Source organism: Gopherus flavomarginatus, chromosome 4 (assembly GCF_025201925.1).
Source record: "Gopherus flavomarginatus isolate rGopFla2 chromosome 4, rGopFla2.mat.asm, whole genome shotgun sequence".
NCBI classification, from domain to species: Eukaryota; Metazoa; Chordata; order Testudines; family Testudinidae; genus Gopherus; species Gopherus flavomarginatus.
The window spans coordinates 133,755,281-133,774,058 of NC_066620.1; the positions used below are offsets into that span (position 1 = coordinate 133,755,281).

General features: G+C 44.2%; 1 protein-coding gene across 6 annotated transcripts in view; it reads right to left on the reverse strand.

Moving 5' to 3' along the window:
* Nucleotides 1-14,454, reverse strand: part of ARMC2 (armadillo repeat containing 2) — a 171,552-nt gene extending 157,098 nt beyond the window's left edge. For 4 of the 6 annotated variants that reach the window (XM_050951359.1, XM_050951358.1, XM_050951356.1 and 1 more), the window contains exons 1-3: nt 14,318-14,454; nt 7,093-7,338; nt 6,151-6,223 (exon numbers count right to left, since the gene is read on the reverse strand). In XM_050951359.1, the coding sequence (XP_050807316.1) occupies nt 6,151-6,223; nt 7,093-7,310 (291 nt within the window). In that variant the 5' untranslated portion in view covers nt 7,311-7,338; nt 14,318-14,454. Of the gene's footprint in view, nt 1-6,150; nt 6,224-7,092; nt 7,339-7,493; nt 7,639-14,317 lie in introns of those variants that run through there. The other 2 variants (XM_050951357.1, XM_050951360.1) reach the window with 2 other exon arrangements.
* Nucleotides 14,455-18,778: the final 4,324 nt, after the last annotated feature.

Genomic DNA, 18,778 nt, shown 5'->3' on the forward strand with positions numbered 1-18,778 from the left:
AAGGCTGTGGGAGGGGGCTCTGGACTGGGGCAGGGGGTTGGGGTGTGTGCATGCGTGTGTGTGTATATGTACATGCATGCGTGCTCCAGCTGGGGGTGCAGGCTTTGGGGTGAGTCTGGGGATGAGGGGCTGGGGGTGCAGGACAGTGCTCTGGGCTGGGACAGAGGGGACCAGAGGGATCAGGGTTAGGGTAGGGGGTTGGGGTGCAGGAGTGGGTCAGGGGTTCAGACTCCGGGTGGCGCTTACCTCAAGCAGGTCCAAGAAGCAGCAGCATATCCCCCCTCCAGTTCCTCATGGAGGCGCAGCCAGGCAGCTCTATGCACTGCCCTGTCCGCAGGCGCTGCTCCAGCAGCACCCATTGGCCAGAGTTCCCAGCCAATGGGAGTTGCGCGGGCAGCACTTGGGGCAGGGGCAGTGTGTGGCGCGTCCCCTGGCTGCCCCTATGCATAGGAGCCAGAAAGGGGACATGCCACTGCTTCCTGGAGCAGTGTGGAGCCATGGCATGCGCAGAGTGGGGCAAGCTCCCAACCCTGCTCCCTGGCGAGAGCCAAATTAAAAATGTCTGAAGGGCTGGATGTGGCCCCCAGGCTGTAGTTTGCCCATCCCTGGCCTGTTAGGTTAGCTCAGTGGTTCTGAACCTATTTACCGTTGTGCTGATTGAGCTGCAGGTTGAGAACCACTGGGTTAGCTAATGACTTACACTTCACTTGAATACACAGCACTGAGACGGTTTTGTAATAAAACAAGAATAAGTTTATTAACAAAGAACAGAGGTTTAAGTTCTACTAAGCAAGAGAAGAAGAGATAGGTATGGTTACAAACAAACCAAAATAGAATACACTTTCTAGTGACTAAAACTTAATCTTAGCAAGTTTCAATTTTTGCCTAAGCAGTTTTCTTATTTACATCAAGTTACCAGTACCTCCCACCTCAGGCCAGGGGACTCAATGTTTACAGAATCAAAGAGTGCTGCTGCTTTTGTTCCCTAAGTGATCAATAACAATATTAACCCTTTATATTAACCAAAGTCCATTATCTTGGTCTCAAGAGCCAGGAAAGCTTCTTGGGGTGCAGACTGTCTTCCAGTGCACTCACTAAGGCCTTGGCTACACTTGCACGTTATAGTCCAATAGAGCTGTCAAGAGCGCTCTACCTCACTCCCCGTCTACACTGGCAAGGCAAGCAGAATGCTCTGACTTCGCAGCTGGAGCGCTCCTGATACTCCACTTCTCAGAGGAAGAATGCTTGTTGTGCTTTCACTGGAGCGCCGTGGTGTCAGTGTGGACACCTAATGCGCTCTGATTGGCTCTGACTGGCCTCCGGAAGTGTCTCACAATGCCTGTTCTAGCCACTCTGGTCATCACTTTTGAACTCTGCTGCCCTGTCCTCAAGTGACCAAGTGTCAGATCTGCCATTTAAATTCCCTGGGAATTTTGAAAATCCCCTTCCTGTTTGCTCAGCCAGGCGTAGAGTGCTCTCAGTGCATCTTTCCAGGTGGCCATGCCTTCATGAGCCAGGCGATCCACAGTATGGAGCAATGGCAAGGCGCTGGACCTCACCAGTGTTTGAGGGGAGGAAGCTGTGCAGTTCCAGCTGCGCTCCAGCCATAGGAATTACAATATCTTCAGGAACATATCAAGAGCCATGACCAGGATGCGGTGCAGTGTCGGGTTAAAGGAAAGGAGCTGCAGAATGCCTACCGCAAAGCCCGTGAGGCAAACGGCCACTCCGGTGCTGCCCCCACAACCTGCAAATGCTACAAAGAGCTGGACACAATACTTGGGGGTGATCCCACCTCCACTGCAACAACCACCATGGTCACTTCCAAGCCCAGCACAGCGGGGGCGGGGGGGGGGGAAGAGGAGGAGGAGGAGGAGGGGAAAGTGCGAGCAATGGTGCTGAGGCAGGGGGAGACACCCAGGAATCCCTAGATACATGCAGCCAGGAGCTCTTCTCGCTTGCTTTGAGACAAGCAAAGTAGGGTTTTTGTGATTGCCCTCCTTAAGTGTGAGGGAATCATTGCTCTGTCTGGCGTGTACAATATTAAGTGTTGCATTTTCCCTGTACAGGTGCAACCTTGAGATCTTAGCCATCATTCTTATCACCAGCCGACAGACTGAGAAGACTCAGGAAGAGGCCACGTAAAAGCAAAGAAGACATGCTGCATGAAGTCATACAGCAGTCTGTCAACGAGAACTGAAAGGCACAGAAGTGGAGGGAGAGCGAGAGGAGGATCCGCCAGGAAAACATGATGCACCAGCGGCAAAGCAAGGAACAGCTGATTAACATAACGGAACACCAATCGGACTCTATCCAGGTGCTCGTCGCCATGCAGGCGGAGCACTACCACGCTCACCACCCACCCCTCCCAGCTCTTGTCCCAAAACTCTTCCCCTTGTGCCCCCATGTCCCCTCCAACCTACTTTCCCCAACATCCGGTTCTTACCACCCCCCGCTGCCTCCTACACCTGTAGCTTCACCACCCACCCACAAAAACTACGACCCTTATCCACTGCACTCAAACCCCCTCAACATCCCTTATAGCCATCTTGAAGTGCAGTACGGAGTGCACAGCCCTCCGGGCAGGATTCGAGAGTATGAAATCAGGACATATTCAAGCCTATGACTGAACCGGTCCCGACCCCACCCCCTTGCCCTTTTGGTATTTCTGTGTCACTTTTTTTCCCCCAATAAATTAAATTTTCTTTTCAATAGATGGAGTTTTTTACTTTGAAAAAAACATACTTTATTAGTGCATAAAGCAAACTATACCTTAGCCCAGGCGGTGCTTGTTGCTTTCAAGTCAGTGTACCAAACACAGCCACTGCACTTCACTCCCGTGCAGAGCACCAGACATTACTGGTGACTTTCAGCCTCAAATTGCTCCCTCAAGGCATGCCTAATCCTTGCAGCCCCACACTGGGCCCTAAAAGCCCTGTTCTCTGGCTGTGCAAATTCAGCCACCAGGTGTTGAACCTCCAATGCTCATGCCTGAGTTAAGCTTTCTCCTTTCCCTTCACAAATATTATGGAGGGTACAGCACGTGGATATAACAGCGCAGATGCTGTCTTCAGCCAAGTCCAACTTCCCATAAAGAGAGCGTCAGCGGCCCTTCAAACGGCCAAAAGCACACTCCACAGACATTCAGCACCAGCTCAGCCTGTAGTTGAACCGTTCCTGGCTGTTGTCCAAGCACCCTGTGTAGGGTTTCATGAGCCAAAACATTAAAGGGTAAGTGGGATCTCCAAAGATCACAATAGGCATTTCAACTTCCCCTACGATGATCCTCTGGTCTGTGAAAAAAGTCCCGGCTTGCAGCTTCTTGAACAGGCCAGTGATCTGAAAGATGTGTGCGTCATGCACTCTTCCAGGCCAGTCTGCGTTAATGTCAATGAAATGACTATGGTGATCCACAAGCGCCTGAAGAAACATGGAGAAATACCCCTTTAGGTTAACGTACTTGGAAGCTAGGTGGACTGGTGCCAGAATAGGAATATGCATCCCATCTATCACCCCTCCACAGTTAGGGAAACCCATTTGTTCAAAGCCAGTCATGATGATATGCACATTACCCAGAGTCATGGTTCTTCTGAGCAGGATGCAATTAATGGCCCTGAAAACTTGAATCAACACAATTCCAGTCATTGTCTTTCCCACTCCAAACTGGTTAGCGACCGATTGGTAGCTGTGTCGAGTTGCCAGCTTCCAGACTGCAATAGCCACCCACTTCTCCACTGGCAGGGCAGCTCTCAATCTTGTGTCCTTGCGCCGCAGTGTGGGGGCGAGCTCAGCACACAGTCCCATGAAAGTGGCATTTCTCATCCGAAAGCTCTGCAGCAACTGCTCGTCATACCAGACTTGCAGGACGATGTGATCCCACCACTCAGTGCTTGTTTCCCCGAGCCCAAAAGTGGCATTCCATGGTGGAGAGCACGTCTGTGAATGAGACAAACAATGTCGTGTTGTATGCGTTACGCGACTTGATATCATCTTCGGACTCCTCACTGTCACTTTAGATCCTAAGCAGTAACTTGACTGCCAAATGAGATGTGCTGGCGAGACTCGTCAGCATGTTCCGCAGCAGTTCGGGCTCCATTTCCACAGACTGGAAGTGAAGACAAAGCGCGCTCTGAACAGAAACCGTTGAAAGATGGCGCCAAATGTGGACGAAAACACAGGGATTGCTGGGGTGCAAAGCGATACATCACAGGGTGTTGGGACGGATCCAGAATGCCCTGCACCCCACACCCCCTTCCCAGAAGCCACAGCGCCAGAATGGGAAGAGGTGCTCTGTGGGATAGCTGCCCATAATGCACTGCTCCAAATGCCACTTCAAGTGCTGCGAATGTGGCCACGCCAGTGCACGCAATTGCAGCTGTCAGTGTGGACAGACTGGAGCACTTTCCCTGGTGCACTCTCTGAAGGCTAGTTTAACCCAAAACGCTCTACATCTGCAAGTGTAGCCATGGCCTAAGCTGTTGCTTGTTAGCTTTCTTTACTGTATATGTAAATATTCTTTTAATATCCAATGCCAGTAATCAAACCGGGGAAACACAAAGTCCTTTGTCTATGGCAGGCTAAGTTTATGCACTGCCTCCCAAAGATATTTTAAGAACATATTTCCAGCTAGGTTGATCAGATAGCATATGGGAAAAATCAGGACAGAGGGTGGGGGTAATAGGCGCCTATATAAGAAAAAGCCCTGAATATCAGGACTGTCCCTATAAAATCAGGGCATCTGGTCACCCTATTTCCAACACAAAACACAACTCTCTGTACACAACCTGTATATACATAACACAATGATTTTGGGGACCAGCATATCACCAATTTACATGATACCTTACATGACACCTGTTAGATACATATTATGACAACGGTGTGCTGGGAGTGATGAGTTTGTCAGGCCTGATATGAGTTACAATACAGTGAGCCCTCTGCCAGCCGGCAATGAGGAGCTTTTGGTGTTACACAGAGTAGGAAGAGAAAGCTTGTTATTCTTTCTACCTATAGAACACTTAGGAGACTCTCAGAATACTACAGAGCTAAGATACCACAAAGATTGAAAGTACCTAATTAGATTATACTAATATAGTAATTACAATAATTGTATAAAAATGCCTAAAACCCCACAGTCTAACCCCCATTTTAAAGATAAGAACTAAACAAAGATGTTTCATTTATATATTTTTCTTTGATATATCAAAAAAATTGCAATGTTATGAAATTGGAAATGGACTCTTTAAAATTTCTCAAACCACTCATTATTGTGTGAGCTGCTATTATGAACAGAAATATGACTGCAATGAATTAGTGAAGGATGCTTGTACTGTACCACTGATGTTACTGATTTAGTGTGCACTGTACTACTTCACTAGACAACTTTAAAATATGAAGTGTCCATGACCTAGTCACATATTAAAGACTAATCTCAACTACAAAACTGGCACATCTATTGAGAAAATGCTGAATTTTATAGAAGACTATATATACTATATATATAAACAAACTATCCCAATTTTAAATTTCTCATTTGAATTGACTAGAACTACCAAACATGATAAATAACTCAGCCATATTTTTCAATTGCAAGTTGCAAATCAGCAATTCCTAATTTCCTTTTCAATGCCAGTGCTACTTGTTAGCATTTTGCACTTCACTTACCTTAAATATGAAAACAGACAGTCAATTTTCGACTTCTGGTTCTTAAGCACTAGTGCAATGCTATTGTATTTGGGGTTAGAATGCTACACAGGAATACTTAAATACTGTTACAGAGACAAGGTGGGTGAGGCAATATTTTTTAGTGAACCAACTTCTCTGTTGGTGAAAGAAGCTTTTTGAAAGCTTGTCTCTTTCACCAAACAGAAGATGTCCAACAAAAAGATATTACTTTACCTACCGTTTCTCTCTAATATTCTAGGACCAACACAGCTACGGCACCGTAAAAAGAACTTGCACTCTCATTTCTAGAGGAAAAAAATTCAATAAATCAATTCTACTTTCTCATCCCCCCCGATTCTAATAAATCATGCAAAACATCCATTTAACCAGTTTTCACATAATCCTTTTCTATCACTACAGTGGGTTGGTACAACTCACAATACTTTATTTCATCATTGCATAACATTCTTTTTAATAAGCACTCACATGGTCCAGTGGGCTGAGACGTGTACCAGACACCGGTCTTGATTCACCTGATTCAAAACTGGAAGCATGGAGACTAGCATAAAGAACATAAACAGAGTATTAACCCAGACCTCATTTTGTTTCCCCTCAAAGGATCTTCTCCCACACTGCTCATAAACAAGTGGGAGTATCTCATCTGCAATATTGTTCTTCTTTCCCCATAGTCCTACAGATGCTCTTCAACTGAGGTATCAAGTAGAATATAGCTCAGTGGGCATGGGGAAGAAATCATGCTGCATACTGACACCCTCTTCTACTTATTGCATTGACAGATACTGGAAAAGGAATTGAAGCTGCTTGAAGACGTATAACCCATTGCAAGTCCTTGCTACAGCTGCTTCTGAGCAGTCATAAGGGGTGGATGTAAGCAATGGCAGTGCAGCTCCTGCAGAAGCCATGCTGCTGGATAGATGGACTCCAGAGAAGGCAGGAAACGTCCCTGCAGTTGGTTCATGCCACTGCCACAGAACGAAGAGATCTTGCCCTCTGTGAACTATGCTAAGCCAAAAGCCTCTCCCACCAGAGGAGAAGATAACCAGTTATTCCATAAGGAAAATAATCTTAAACCTGTTTAAGCATTTGGAACTCAAGGAAGACTTTTCTGAAATAACATTTTTTTAAAGGCTTTAGAAACTGAGATTTTATGGAAACAGTGAGATATAAAACCTTCTCTTACACCATACTCTACATACAAATTTTGTGTTATGACTGCCACAGTTAGTTGAGTCACAGGAACTTCTAAGACACATAGTTTAACAATACCAGTGAGCATCATTAAAAGATGAGAAAAAGTCTATACTACTAATTACATCCTAACACAGGAAAAAAGGACCACAAAAATTAACAACAAAATCAAACTTCTTGCTGCTAAAATATTATTAAAAAAAATCTTAGTCTCTGTACCTAAAAGTGGAAGGTGGTCTATTTTCTAGTGTTCGTGAAGATGCAGATCCAAAAAGTTTCCTTTGGTCCTCTCTAGGTGTAAATGGCCTCTGAGTCCTTAAAGTCCTTAGTGCATTTCGTGCTTCATTTATTATCTCAGCACTGGTCTTCTGCTTAGGTGCTGAAGATCTATAAAATGGTTCCGGCTTTTCTACATTTTTATTCTTTGAAGAATGCATTCTTCTACAAAATACTTTACAGGAAGCACTGTGTATAGGAGGAACAAAATACAACACTACTTTCAAGTGATTAATAATTAAGACATTAATAAATAATTCAGTTATGCACATGCAGTTAATATAGGATTTAAAAAGAACGAACTCTGAGACCAGGGTGAGGGTGGGGAAAATATTCTCAGATACCTCTAGAAATCTACTTTTGCCATTGGAGGTCAAATAATATTGTTCTTTCCTCTTCATTTTTCAATCCTATGGAAAATAGTGAAAATGTATATAGTGCGTCCAGCTCAGAATGTCTTTGATAGGAGGAGAGAGAGTTTAAAAACAAAACCCCACACAAAAACCAAATAAAACCACCACACTTAGAGGCTGCAATGCTTTCAGAGTCACACAATAGTTTCCAGACACCAGAGAAAAACTTCAAACAACACTATTTCAACACCTATCCACCACAGTGATGTTACCACAGCAGGAACTAGACAAAGAGCATGTAAAGAGAAGACTTGCTTGATCATATACTTAACTCATATTGCTTGTTTTCTATCAGTCTTATCAAGTTCTCTATTGTAACAAGCTAGAAGAGGTGTTCACCTGAAAACGTTAACTGTAACCAAAGCCAAGGAAAAGCAGCAAAAAATTAACTTTTGTAAAAACAAACATTACACAATGAATTATGAACTAAGAGTACCAGTCAGAAAATGATCCCACATGTGTACCCTTACAGAGCCATTGAACGACAACAGGCTTGCTTCCAAAAATCGCCAAGTCTAAAGAGTTAGTCAATATCCCAGTTCAGATCTTTGTAGACATCATTTTTCAGCAGGTTTATCATCCTCATTAAAGTCAGAATTCTGCATGAGGCTGAAGTTGGTTCGTTATTTGTGGTACCAGTGCCTTACTCACGGTTCCCAGTTTTCAAAGTAGCAGCCGTGTTAGTCTGTATCCGCAAAACGAACAGGAGTGCTTGTGGCACCTTAGAGACTAACAAATTTATTTGAGCATAAGCTTTTGTGGGCTACAGCCCACTTCATCGGATGCATGAAGGCCAAAATTATTTTAAAATATATTAATGTAAGATTTTTTTAGACATGTCATTAAATTTATGCGATTTAATGTGATAAAAATTTAAATTACTAATTATTTATTTATTAATTAAATAAGGAGCAGAGTTATGACTGTCTGTACATGATGAAATAATGCTTGGATGAACCCAACTGACATGTCTTTGTGACCAACCAGACTGTTCTGAAGGACCTGGGGCAAATCACTCCCTGAGCCGAATCTTTGTTCCTGAACAATGTATTGCAACATAATACCACCATCCCACATTGTGCGTAGGGCTTGAAAAGGAGCTGAGTTTTGAATGGCTGTATGAGACAAAATACATATTGAGTCACTCTAAGTTACACATCCCCATGATGGTTTTACATTATGAAGAGATGAGGATATGTCACTCTCTGCACTGAACCTTTATTTCTGGTTTGACAAATATATTACTCCTAGTTTTATTGTTTGTCTGCATTTTTAGTTAACATGCAATACACACACATAAAAATTTTAAAAAAGCAATACTCAATCAACTTGCAAATCCAACTGTAATGTTTTCACAGATATGTTAGCTACAGATGAAGTCCACAGGAATTTTGCTTTGTTAGATGAATTAAGAACAGGAAAAATGGCTAAATTTATTGAAGTCTGTTTATGTTAGATATACAGACATTTGTATTTAAATTGTGTGTTTTGCTCTTTACACAACAAAAATAAAATGAGAACAGTGGTTGGGCACAGTTGGGTCCCAAATAAACATGTTTATTAACTATATACAAACATACAAAGTCTAGCTTAAGGCACACTGCTGCTCTGAGTGGTTTCTAATGGCTTCTAAAATATAGATAACAGTGACCATCACTAGAATGCCCACAAACTACTTAAAAGAAATACTAACCTATTCCTCTATACTAAAATTAGTTGAACCAGCTGGTGTCTTTGCTGCTGCAACACTAATGAGGCTTGGTACACTTTAATGGAATTTAGAGAACTCTATCGCCACCGCTTTTCCTTTTAATTTCAAAATTCGACCACAGAAATGCCAGCCATAAGTCTGACCAAGTCTGGGGAAACATACAAAATGATTCCCAGAGTTGGGCATTATCTCCAACAACTTTGCTTTAATGAACTCCATGGTTCATGCAAATGATTTTGATTGTTTCAAATATTGATTAGTTCAGTAGAAGTAATATTTTAAAAATCTGTGCTATATTCAAGTTACATGAAAAAGTGTTACAGAGAGGGCATGAAGAATTTTTCTGGGGAAGAGGCATTTCATTTCAGGTTTCAGTAATGCCAGTTATATATTTTCCCCCATTAATGAGAATTTCTAATTGCTCTTACTTGCTACCTAGACTTCAAGCATAACTATACAAGCAACAGAAAAGTGTTTTTACTTCACATTTGTAACATCAGTTAAAATTTGTTCATAACATCTTGAGTGTGAGTTTTATATCACATTTGCCTCTTTAGCACCCTCCTTTGTGTTAATGCCATCCTACCCATAATAGCTACTCTCCAACTGAGAAGGTTAGCCTTCTGTGTCTGAGATGCAGGCCCCTCTCCCACTGCAATGTGGCCCAATGTTACACAAAACCAAAACCTTCAGCCTCACACCAGTCATGCAGCCAAAAGATCACCTCCAGTGTTTTCTGCCTTCTCATTCAATGGACTGGTAAAATCTTCAAAAAGATCAACTGGGCTTTCCTTTTCTTCCATTTCCTTCCAATATGCCTGAGATTTTTCATAATCTGTGTAGTTGCACGTGGCACTCTCTCATTAGTTCCAATGAGTATCATCAGTGGAGACTTGCCAGATGACCTCAGAATCCTGTTTAATCCTGCAGTTACATCTTGTATCTTCTTTCCAAGACAGTACACCGTCCTATTGTCCCAAGAGAAGTTCTTCAACCATTCTTATGATTCATCTCTCTTGATTGCTGCTTATTTCATACAACAAGAACACCCATCAGATGTGTACCCGGTAGTTTTCTGTTCCATTCCTCCAGAGACAGTTTCCTTTGTAGTTGGCTTGCTGAGTTTGATAATCCTAGTGGAGCTGAATGCCTCCCTTTTCTTATTTCCTTCTTGGTCACAAATCACCTGCTCATTCCTTTCATTTCTACTCTCTTTAATTCCCTTAACACTGATCCTTCCCCATGAGGCATCTGTGACAATGATTTCCAAAATTCTGTTGTCCAAGAAGTCTTCATTTTCTCAGGTGCCACAGTGTTGCAATTTATGCTTTCAGACCACTTATCTTCTCCTCCCAGTGTGGCCACCAGCTTGCATTTCGTGCACAAGAAATCTACTCTGAGTTCCAGCAGAAAGTACAACATGGCACATCCAAGGAAGATCACAGGCTCATCCATATCTGCAACCTGGAGCAGTCATACCTAAAACAAGAATCACGCTTCCTCTCTAAACTGCCACTGAAACTCATCCTGTTTGCCATTTCAGTCATCTGACAACTAATCTATACACTAAGCCTCAATACTCAGCTCCCTCCCTTACAAACACGGAGGGAATAACCACCTCAGAAACATCAAATACACGTTTCATTCAAAGACATAAGGGTCTCAGTGACAAGGCCCACACTGAAACACAAACAGACCTACCTCACCTGGGCAGTTCTGGAGCCCATAACTCAGTCACATCACCCTCACAGAGAACAAAGACAATAGATGGAATAAACACAACACTCACCAAATCTCTGGACCTGCAAGCATAGGTTCCACAGCTTTCACCCTCTGAAACATCTGTCTGCTGCTCCTTTTACCCTGCTAAAGGGAGTGGATGTGTTTGGAGGTGGGTGGAGGAGGACTGGTGAAATGGGCAATGTTTTCCATCCAGATACTGGCCTTGTCTATACTTATAGTTAAATCACCACTGCTGTGATCAATGCAGTGGTATCGATTTAGCGGGTCTGGTGAAGACAAGGTAAGTCGATGGCAGAGCACTCTCCCATCAACATCTGTAGTCCATCTCCTTAAGAGGCTGAAGGTAAGTCAGCGGGAGAGTATCTCCCATTGACACAGTGCGGCGTAGACACTGCTGTAAGTCGACCTAAGTTACATCGACTTCAGTTACTTAACTGAAGTAGCGTAACTTAGGTCAACTTACAGCTTTGGTGTAGACCAGCCCAAAGTTTCAAGTAAAGGTGTTTCATGTTTCAACTACTTCAGAACAGATTAACAGTTGAAGAGACATGTCACTTGGCATGACCTGAGACTTATTTTGTCACGCAGAGCTAGTCAAAATCCAGTTCTTCAAGCAGTCACCATTTACAGTACAGAAGTGAGGTGGGAGCTTCATGTGCCACCATGTTTCACCGGAACAAAGCTTCAGGTCAGGGAGTTACTTGTTTCATCTCTCTCAGAACAGTCGGATGGCCACATGGACCTATCATTTGGCGTGACCAGAGACTTATTTTGTCACATACAGCCAGTTAAAACCCAGCTCCTTATTTAAATTCATAATTAAGTAATTATACAGTATTATTATAGCTATGTTGGTCCCAGGATATTAGAGAGATAAGGAGAGTAAGATAATATCTTTTATTGGACCAATGTCTGTCTCTCTCACCAACAGAAGTTGATCCTATAAAAGATATTGCCTCACCCACCCTGTCTCATTTACATAATTAGTCATTTAAATTTGTCACATTCAATCAAATTAATTGGATAACATTTCTAAAAATTTAATCCTACATTGATATATTTTTAAATAATTTTGACCTTTGAACAAGGAACTGGGAACCATGAATAAGGGGCTGGTACCATGAATAAGCAGCCAACATCAGCCTCATGAATTTGTCCTTTGCTCCATGAGTGGTTCTCAACCTATTTACCGTTTTGGGCCACATCCAATACTACGTGTATGGGCCTGAGGATGTCTTGTGGGCCACAGCTCTGAGCAGATTGGGCTGCAGCCACAGGTTGAGAACCACTGAACCGTTCCACTAACATATCCAAGAAAAAGTATGTCTTGCCCAGTATCTGATTAAGCATTTCACAAGATGCAAGCTGGTAGCGTCTATCCCTTTATATCTATTTATGAGTAAAAGTGAACAGCAGAAGAGACTGGCAGATCAGGGCTTGCTCTTTCTAAGCCCTGAAGCAAAACTTCATTTTTCCCACATCACTGCTCTCATATCGCTTATTTCCTCCTGCTTCCTATGTTTTCATGCTTCTTTCCCAATTGCTCCTTTTGTATCTCCTTCCAAGTAGAGATTGTCTCCAAAATAATCTGTACCAAAACTGCCTGAGTTTACAGTCCGGTTAAAAAGAAAACTATTAATTGTCCATTGCTAAGATGTCATTTTAAAACACTACCTCCAGCACAACCTAGGCCCATATTAACAGCATTAAAATAAGCTTTTTTGTGTGTCATTTTGTTAATACGGATGGTAGGGCTTTTTTTTCCCCCAATTTCATGCAATAAAAATAGAATGAACATCAGCAAAAGGAGCTGATCCTACAGTCCTTAATTAATACAACACAACTCCTACCAAAATCAATGGAAATTTTGACCAAGACTAAGCCCCAATATACCCAGCACCTATGGAATAAGAGCCACAAAATAAGAGGGTTGGATTTTTTCAGATTGCTTTTAAACACAAAAGGCTCCTCTATCTAATCACTTCTAAAAAACACCCATATGCCAGGGCTGCCCAGAGGGGGGGGGGGCAAGAGGGGCAATTTGCCCCAGGCCCTGGGCTCCGCAGGGGCCCCCATGAGAGTTTTTCGGGCCCCTGGAACAGGGTCCTTCACTCACTCGGGGGCCCCAGAAAACTCTTGCGGGGCCAGGCCCCAGAGCTTCTTCCGCTCCCGGTCTTTGCTGGCGGGGGAGTCCTTCCGCTCTGGGGCAGAAGGACCCCCCGCCATAGCATTACCACCGAAGTTGGACCTGCTGCCGAAGTGCAACCCGGTCTTCGGCGGTAATTCGGCGGCAGGGGGCCCTTCCGTTCAGGGACCCGCCGCCAAAGTGCCCCGAAGACCCGCGGCGGGGGCCCCCCACCATCGAATTACCACCGAAGAGCAGGCTGCACTTCGGTGGCGGGTCCCGCTTCAGCGGTAATTCACCGGCGGGGGGCCCCCGCCACGGGTCTTCGGGGCACTTCAACAGCGGGTCCCAGAACGGAAGGGCCCCCGCTGCCGAACAGGGCCAGCTCTAGACATTTTGCCGCGCGGGGGGCCCCCTGCCGCTTGCCGGTCCCACGGCTCCGGTGGACCTCCCGCAGGCATGGCTGCGGAGGGTCCGCTGGTCCCACGGCTCCGGTGGACCTCCCGCAGGCGTGCCTGCGGATGCTCCACCGGAGCCACGGGACCAGCGGACCCTCCGCAGGCACGCCTGCGGGAGGTCCACCGGAGCCGCCTGCCGCCGATGGCCCCAGGCCCCCAGAATCCTCTGGTCGGCCCTGCCATATGCTACAAGTACTCCTCGTTCTTTTTGCTGATACAGACTAACAGGGCTACCACTCTGAAACCTGCCACTATAGGCCAGTCAGCTTACGCTCCCTGATCTTGTCTTCACACTGTAAAGTAGTCAGCACAGAACTTTATTAAATGTTTGCTCTTCTAGACCAAATCCTACCTGCCCTTCCTCTTGTATAGGAGTAAACTTCGTTTGCATGGGCCATTTCCCTTTTGCCTGCACGCCTTTGTGTCCTTCCTTCCTTCCCTGCTCCTATCACAGCAAAGCTAGGGGGGAGTAGATTTTGCACCTGGCTATATCAATACACACCACAGAACTGGGGAAGAATAATAAACACCATGGATGACCTGCAGGAGGGAAAAGGTTTTCTGCTCATTTCACGGCGCGGGGGGGCGGCGGCGCGGGGCGCCTCCAGCGGCCCTGACGCCGGGATGAGCGGGGAAACGGGCAGCCCGTTTCCATGGCAACCGTACACAGAGCGGCCCTGTCCTGGGTACCCGTCCCTTTCGGGCCGTGAGGAGGCACCTTATCGGCGGCTCTGCGCGAAGCGGATCCTCCCCGCGGCCGGTCCCCACTCCTGCCGCCGCTGACTGCCACGCGGCGCTTCCTCCCCCGACCCCCGGCTGTCTTGAAGGGCAGGCGGCTCCAAACAAGCCGGCAGGCCGGACTCGCGTCGCCAGTGAGCATGCGCAGATATTAGCAAGCGCAGGCGCAGAGCTGCCCTATCCCAGGCGGTCTTCTGAAGAGAACGGGGCGGAGCCAAGCAGGGGGCGGAGGTCGTGCTGTGGGACTGGATTTGGGAAGGTGGTAGGAGGTTAGCGGGGTGTCTTGCTGTTCACATCCCAGCCACAGGCTCCACGCGTTGCAGGGGGGCCAGGAAGCAGTGAGGGGGAGGGGCAGGCGCTGAGGGCCTGTACAGTAAACTTTCTTCCTGCCCCCAAGATTGGGGTGGAAGGAAATTTACCCTCCCCAAGAGCTCCAAGCAGACACTTTTTGCCCCTACCTATCAACCCACCATGGCCCTAATATGGAATGTGCTGTGTGACCAAGGCCCAAAATGAGGGTCAAAGAATGTATTTGTGAAGGAAACTTGGTGTTTGTTCCTTTAGGATAAACATGCCAGTAACCTCTGTTTCATAATTTCAGATCATTTCCAACAATGAAAGTGAAAGGGACTCCAGTCCCCAGGGACCTTTGTGTCAAACAGTGGTAACTTTGGGACTAAGCCGAGTAATGGGTATGGAAATGAGATGCAGACAGGCAAGACTCCAGCACAAAACCAGTTTACTGTGTCATCCTGGTCAACGGCAATGTCAAGGCTTTTGAATCACGGATTATTGCCATCAAAAATTGGAAATGATGTATCTCCTGGCCCTCTTAGTCTTTTGTATGGGATATAGTTTTAGATGTTTCCATGTCATTCACTCATACCAGGTCCAGTCTATGCAAATCCCTCTCAGGAATCTGGGGAGAGAGATTTTATATAAATACATGTACACACACACCTTGGTCTCAGCAATGTAGGAATTACAACCCTGACCATACCTATCAGATCCTGTGCACACTCCCTCTCACATGGTTGATCACTTGTGATGAAAATCCATCTCATGATTATTAGAATCATTTTGCCAGAGGCAATTAGAACCAGTTCAGTGACTCCTAGTTATACTTAACCTGTCACCCAGGTAGGTAATTTGATGGTTTGCAGTATTAAAAACCATAGATGCTGGAACTTGGAATGCAGAGGATGCTGCATCAGGCTTGAATTGGTTTCTATTATATGCAGGGTTTACCGTTTGGTTCAATGACTCTCAGCACCCCACCGTAAAAAATGTTCCAGCACCGCTGTTAAAAACTTCCCAAATATCTAACAAAGAGAGGCCTGTGTTATCTGTTGTAGTATTGCCCCAAAACAATGGGTAAGGAACTGACCTATAATTCACATACACAATATAATGACTAAGGTTTTCTTTGACAAGGGATTCATCTTCATTTTCTTTAACAAAGAAATGTGAACACAACTAGAGCCCTGCAAAGCTGTGGATATCTGCTTTATATGGATTTCCACGGACCATGTTTGTGGATCATGGATGGATGTGGATCCAAATTTTATATCTAGAGCCCTGTAAATCTGCTGTTATCCGCGAACCATGTTTGTGGATCATGGATTGAATGCTGCATCTCTCTTCTCCCTGGGGTATATCTTGGCTGACCAGTTTCCTGCCTTCACTGTGTTATTCCAGAAAAAGTATGCCTAAGCAGGCCTGCTTGCCTTCTTTTCAGGTATTAACAACAGTGTAATTGCCCACAGTTATAAGTTACACACAGCTCTTTCTTAGCCAAGCACATTTTATTCTTAAGGTAGAAGCATTACAGAGAAAAGGTATTAAAAACAATAAAAGAACCTACACACATACTAATAAATTTACCAAAGATCATCCCAACTGCAACATGGGCTCTGGAAGAAGTACCGTAACCCCTACTCAGCAGTTTTCCTGTGGTTTCAAAATTCATTACACCCTTTGCTCTGAAAAAGAACATGGTCTTAGAGGTCCTCAGTAGGCCAAAGTTCTTCCTATCCTTCCCTATAATGATTAGGCGTTTCGTGGACTGGAGGTCCTGCTTGTTTGCTGCATTAGAAAGAAGGCCCTGAGTCTGCTTTAACTCAGCTACGCCAGGTGAAAGACAAAATCCTTTCTTTGTCAGTTTGGTCCCTGAAGAATCCAGTTTAGGTCTTTGAACTATCCTCAGGGAACAGGTGCTCTGCAGACACGTAGTTCCCTGCTTATGGTGAAGCTTCAAAGGCTGAGTCCATAGGCAGTAGTTTGCAATCCCTTCCTCCCCACTACTTTCTAAGAGTTCTACTTCACATGTATTCTCTCAAAAGCTCAGATGTGTCTGCTACATTGTTCAACATAGTCTTTTGAAGTTCACAATACTTCTGAATTTCACAATCTCACAATAGTACATAAACATTTGTATTTTAATAAAATGGGTATCCTAAAATATTTAAATTTAATTTGATAAGGTTTGTTCAGGAGAATTCTGCACACACACACACACACAAAATCTGTGCCCTATGTTTTAAAATTCTACATATTTTATTTGATAAAATAACAATATAATCACATCAGTTTCAAAATAACTGTCAACAATTATGTCTGTAACAATACAGACAACAAAAAGATTCAGGAATTTTTTTTTGACAAATAGATTCCTTACTAGGCATATTAACCGGAACCCCTCCCCCGCACCCCCGGCAGTGAAAATACTTGGGGGAGTCAGGGGTAATTGAGGAGCTGAGGAAGAAGGAATTAATTGCTGGGAAGGATCACGGGAGTGAACCTGGAGGGTTGTTGGGTGTGGATGGGAGAAGTATAGAACAGGGAGAGAAGAACAGTGTGCATATGAAAAGGAGTATAGAAGGAGCCATGTTCAAAAGTTAGTTTTTATTCAGCTTCTTGTCTTTGTCAATTACAGACATTCCCTTTGTAATTTCTCTCTGCTATGTCTCAGCTATTCTAACTTTCTCACTTAAATCTCTTACTTCTTCTTGCATTTACTTTTAATTGAAAGAACTGTCCTCACCTCTCTAAAATGTGTGTATTTTTAAATTAAATCTGTAGGTCTGGAGCCATGCCACTTTAGGATGAGAGTAGCAACCCCATAAACTGGTTAGGACTTGGGAAGGTCAGTACTTGGATTACCAAGGAAAAAAAACAAGGTTCTGCAAGGAAGTGTTATGAGTAATTTCTCCTGAGTCAGTACTGAACCAATGTCCCAACACTGTGCTGAGGTGTATCATGCTCATGGAAGCGCCATCATTTTTTAGGCTTAGAACTTAGGTCCTAAACATTTTTGATCAGTGATCTCTTGGGATTCTAACACCATGCCATTCAGACTTGCTATGATCAGACTTAGGCGACACACCGCTAAAAACACTAGTTGCCACAGGAGCTTTGCCTAGACAATGGTTCCTGCTGTTGCAACCTATAACAACTACCTCTAATGGAGCTGCAGCAGTGTTGGCAATGAGGGAAAACTTTTGCTGAAAAACCTAGTGTACAGAAAGTTTTTCAGTTCTATGGTAGTCTATATAGTCTTGCTGCATGTGCTATTAAATTAGTGCCCTGTTTCATCTCAGTAGAGGCTGCATTACAGAGGAAGATGAAGTAATTAATGACAATGGATTGTTGCAAGCTTTTTTGGAGAAGCTCTAATACTTCAGAAGCATGCCAAAGAAGAAGAATGTCCAAGCTATGTTCTTTGAGACCTTTGCTGCACCTTGAGAAAAGGAAAATAGAAGGCAGAAGATTCTGCAAGTGAATTGCTAGGTAGGTAAGAGGTGTAGACTTTGGTTTTGTGAAACATTTGTCCACCCTCTATGGGGAGAGAGGCTATATAGGTGGCCTCCACCTCAGTAGAAGGGAGACCAATCTCCTTGGGAACAGGCTGTCTACAGTAGTCAGGAGGGGGTTAAACTAATAGCAAAAGGGGAGGGTAAAAGAGGGACAATATGAATACTCAGCACAAAAGTGAGATGTTGAGAACAAAATTAATCCAGGAACCAAAGGACCTAAAGAGGAGAAATTCTTTAATTGCCTCTACACCAAATCTAAAAGCCTGGGTAACAAACAAGAAGAATTGGAATTGCTTACTGATAAACATAAATTCAATATAGTTGCTATTACTGAAACCCAATGGAATGATTCACACAACTGGAATGTTAAAATCAACAGTTATAACCTATTTAGGCAGGATCAAGTGGAAAAAAGGGAAGGGGGAGTGGCACTCTATGTTAAAAATGGCATTACCCATTTCTGAGTCACTGATAACTGAGAAGATATTGATCTTGAATGTTGGGGATCAATGTCCAATGGATAAAGCACAAGACAGAGCACTAGTTGATGTCTGCTACACACCACCTAATCACACTAGGAACAGGATGACCACTTCCTTATTCACCTATCTACAGGAAAAAAAGAT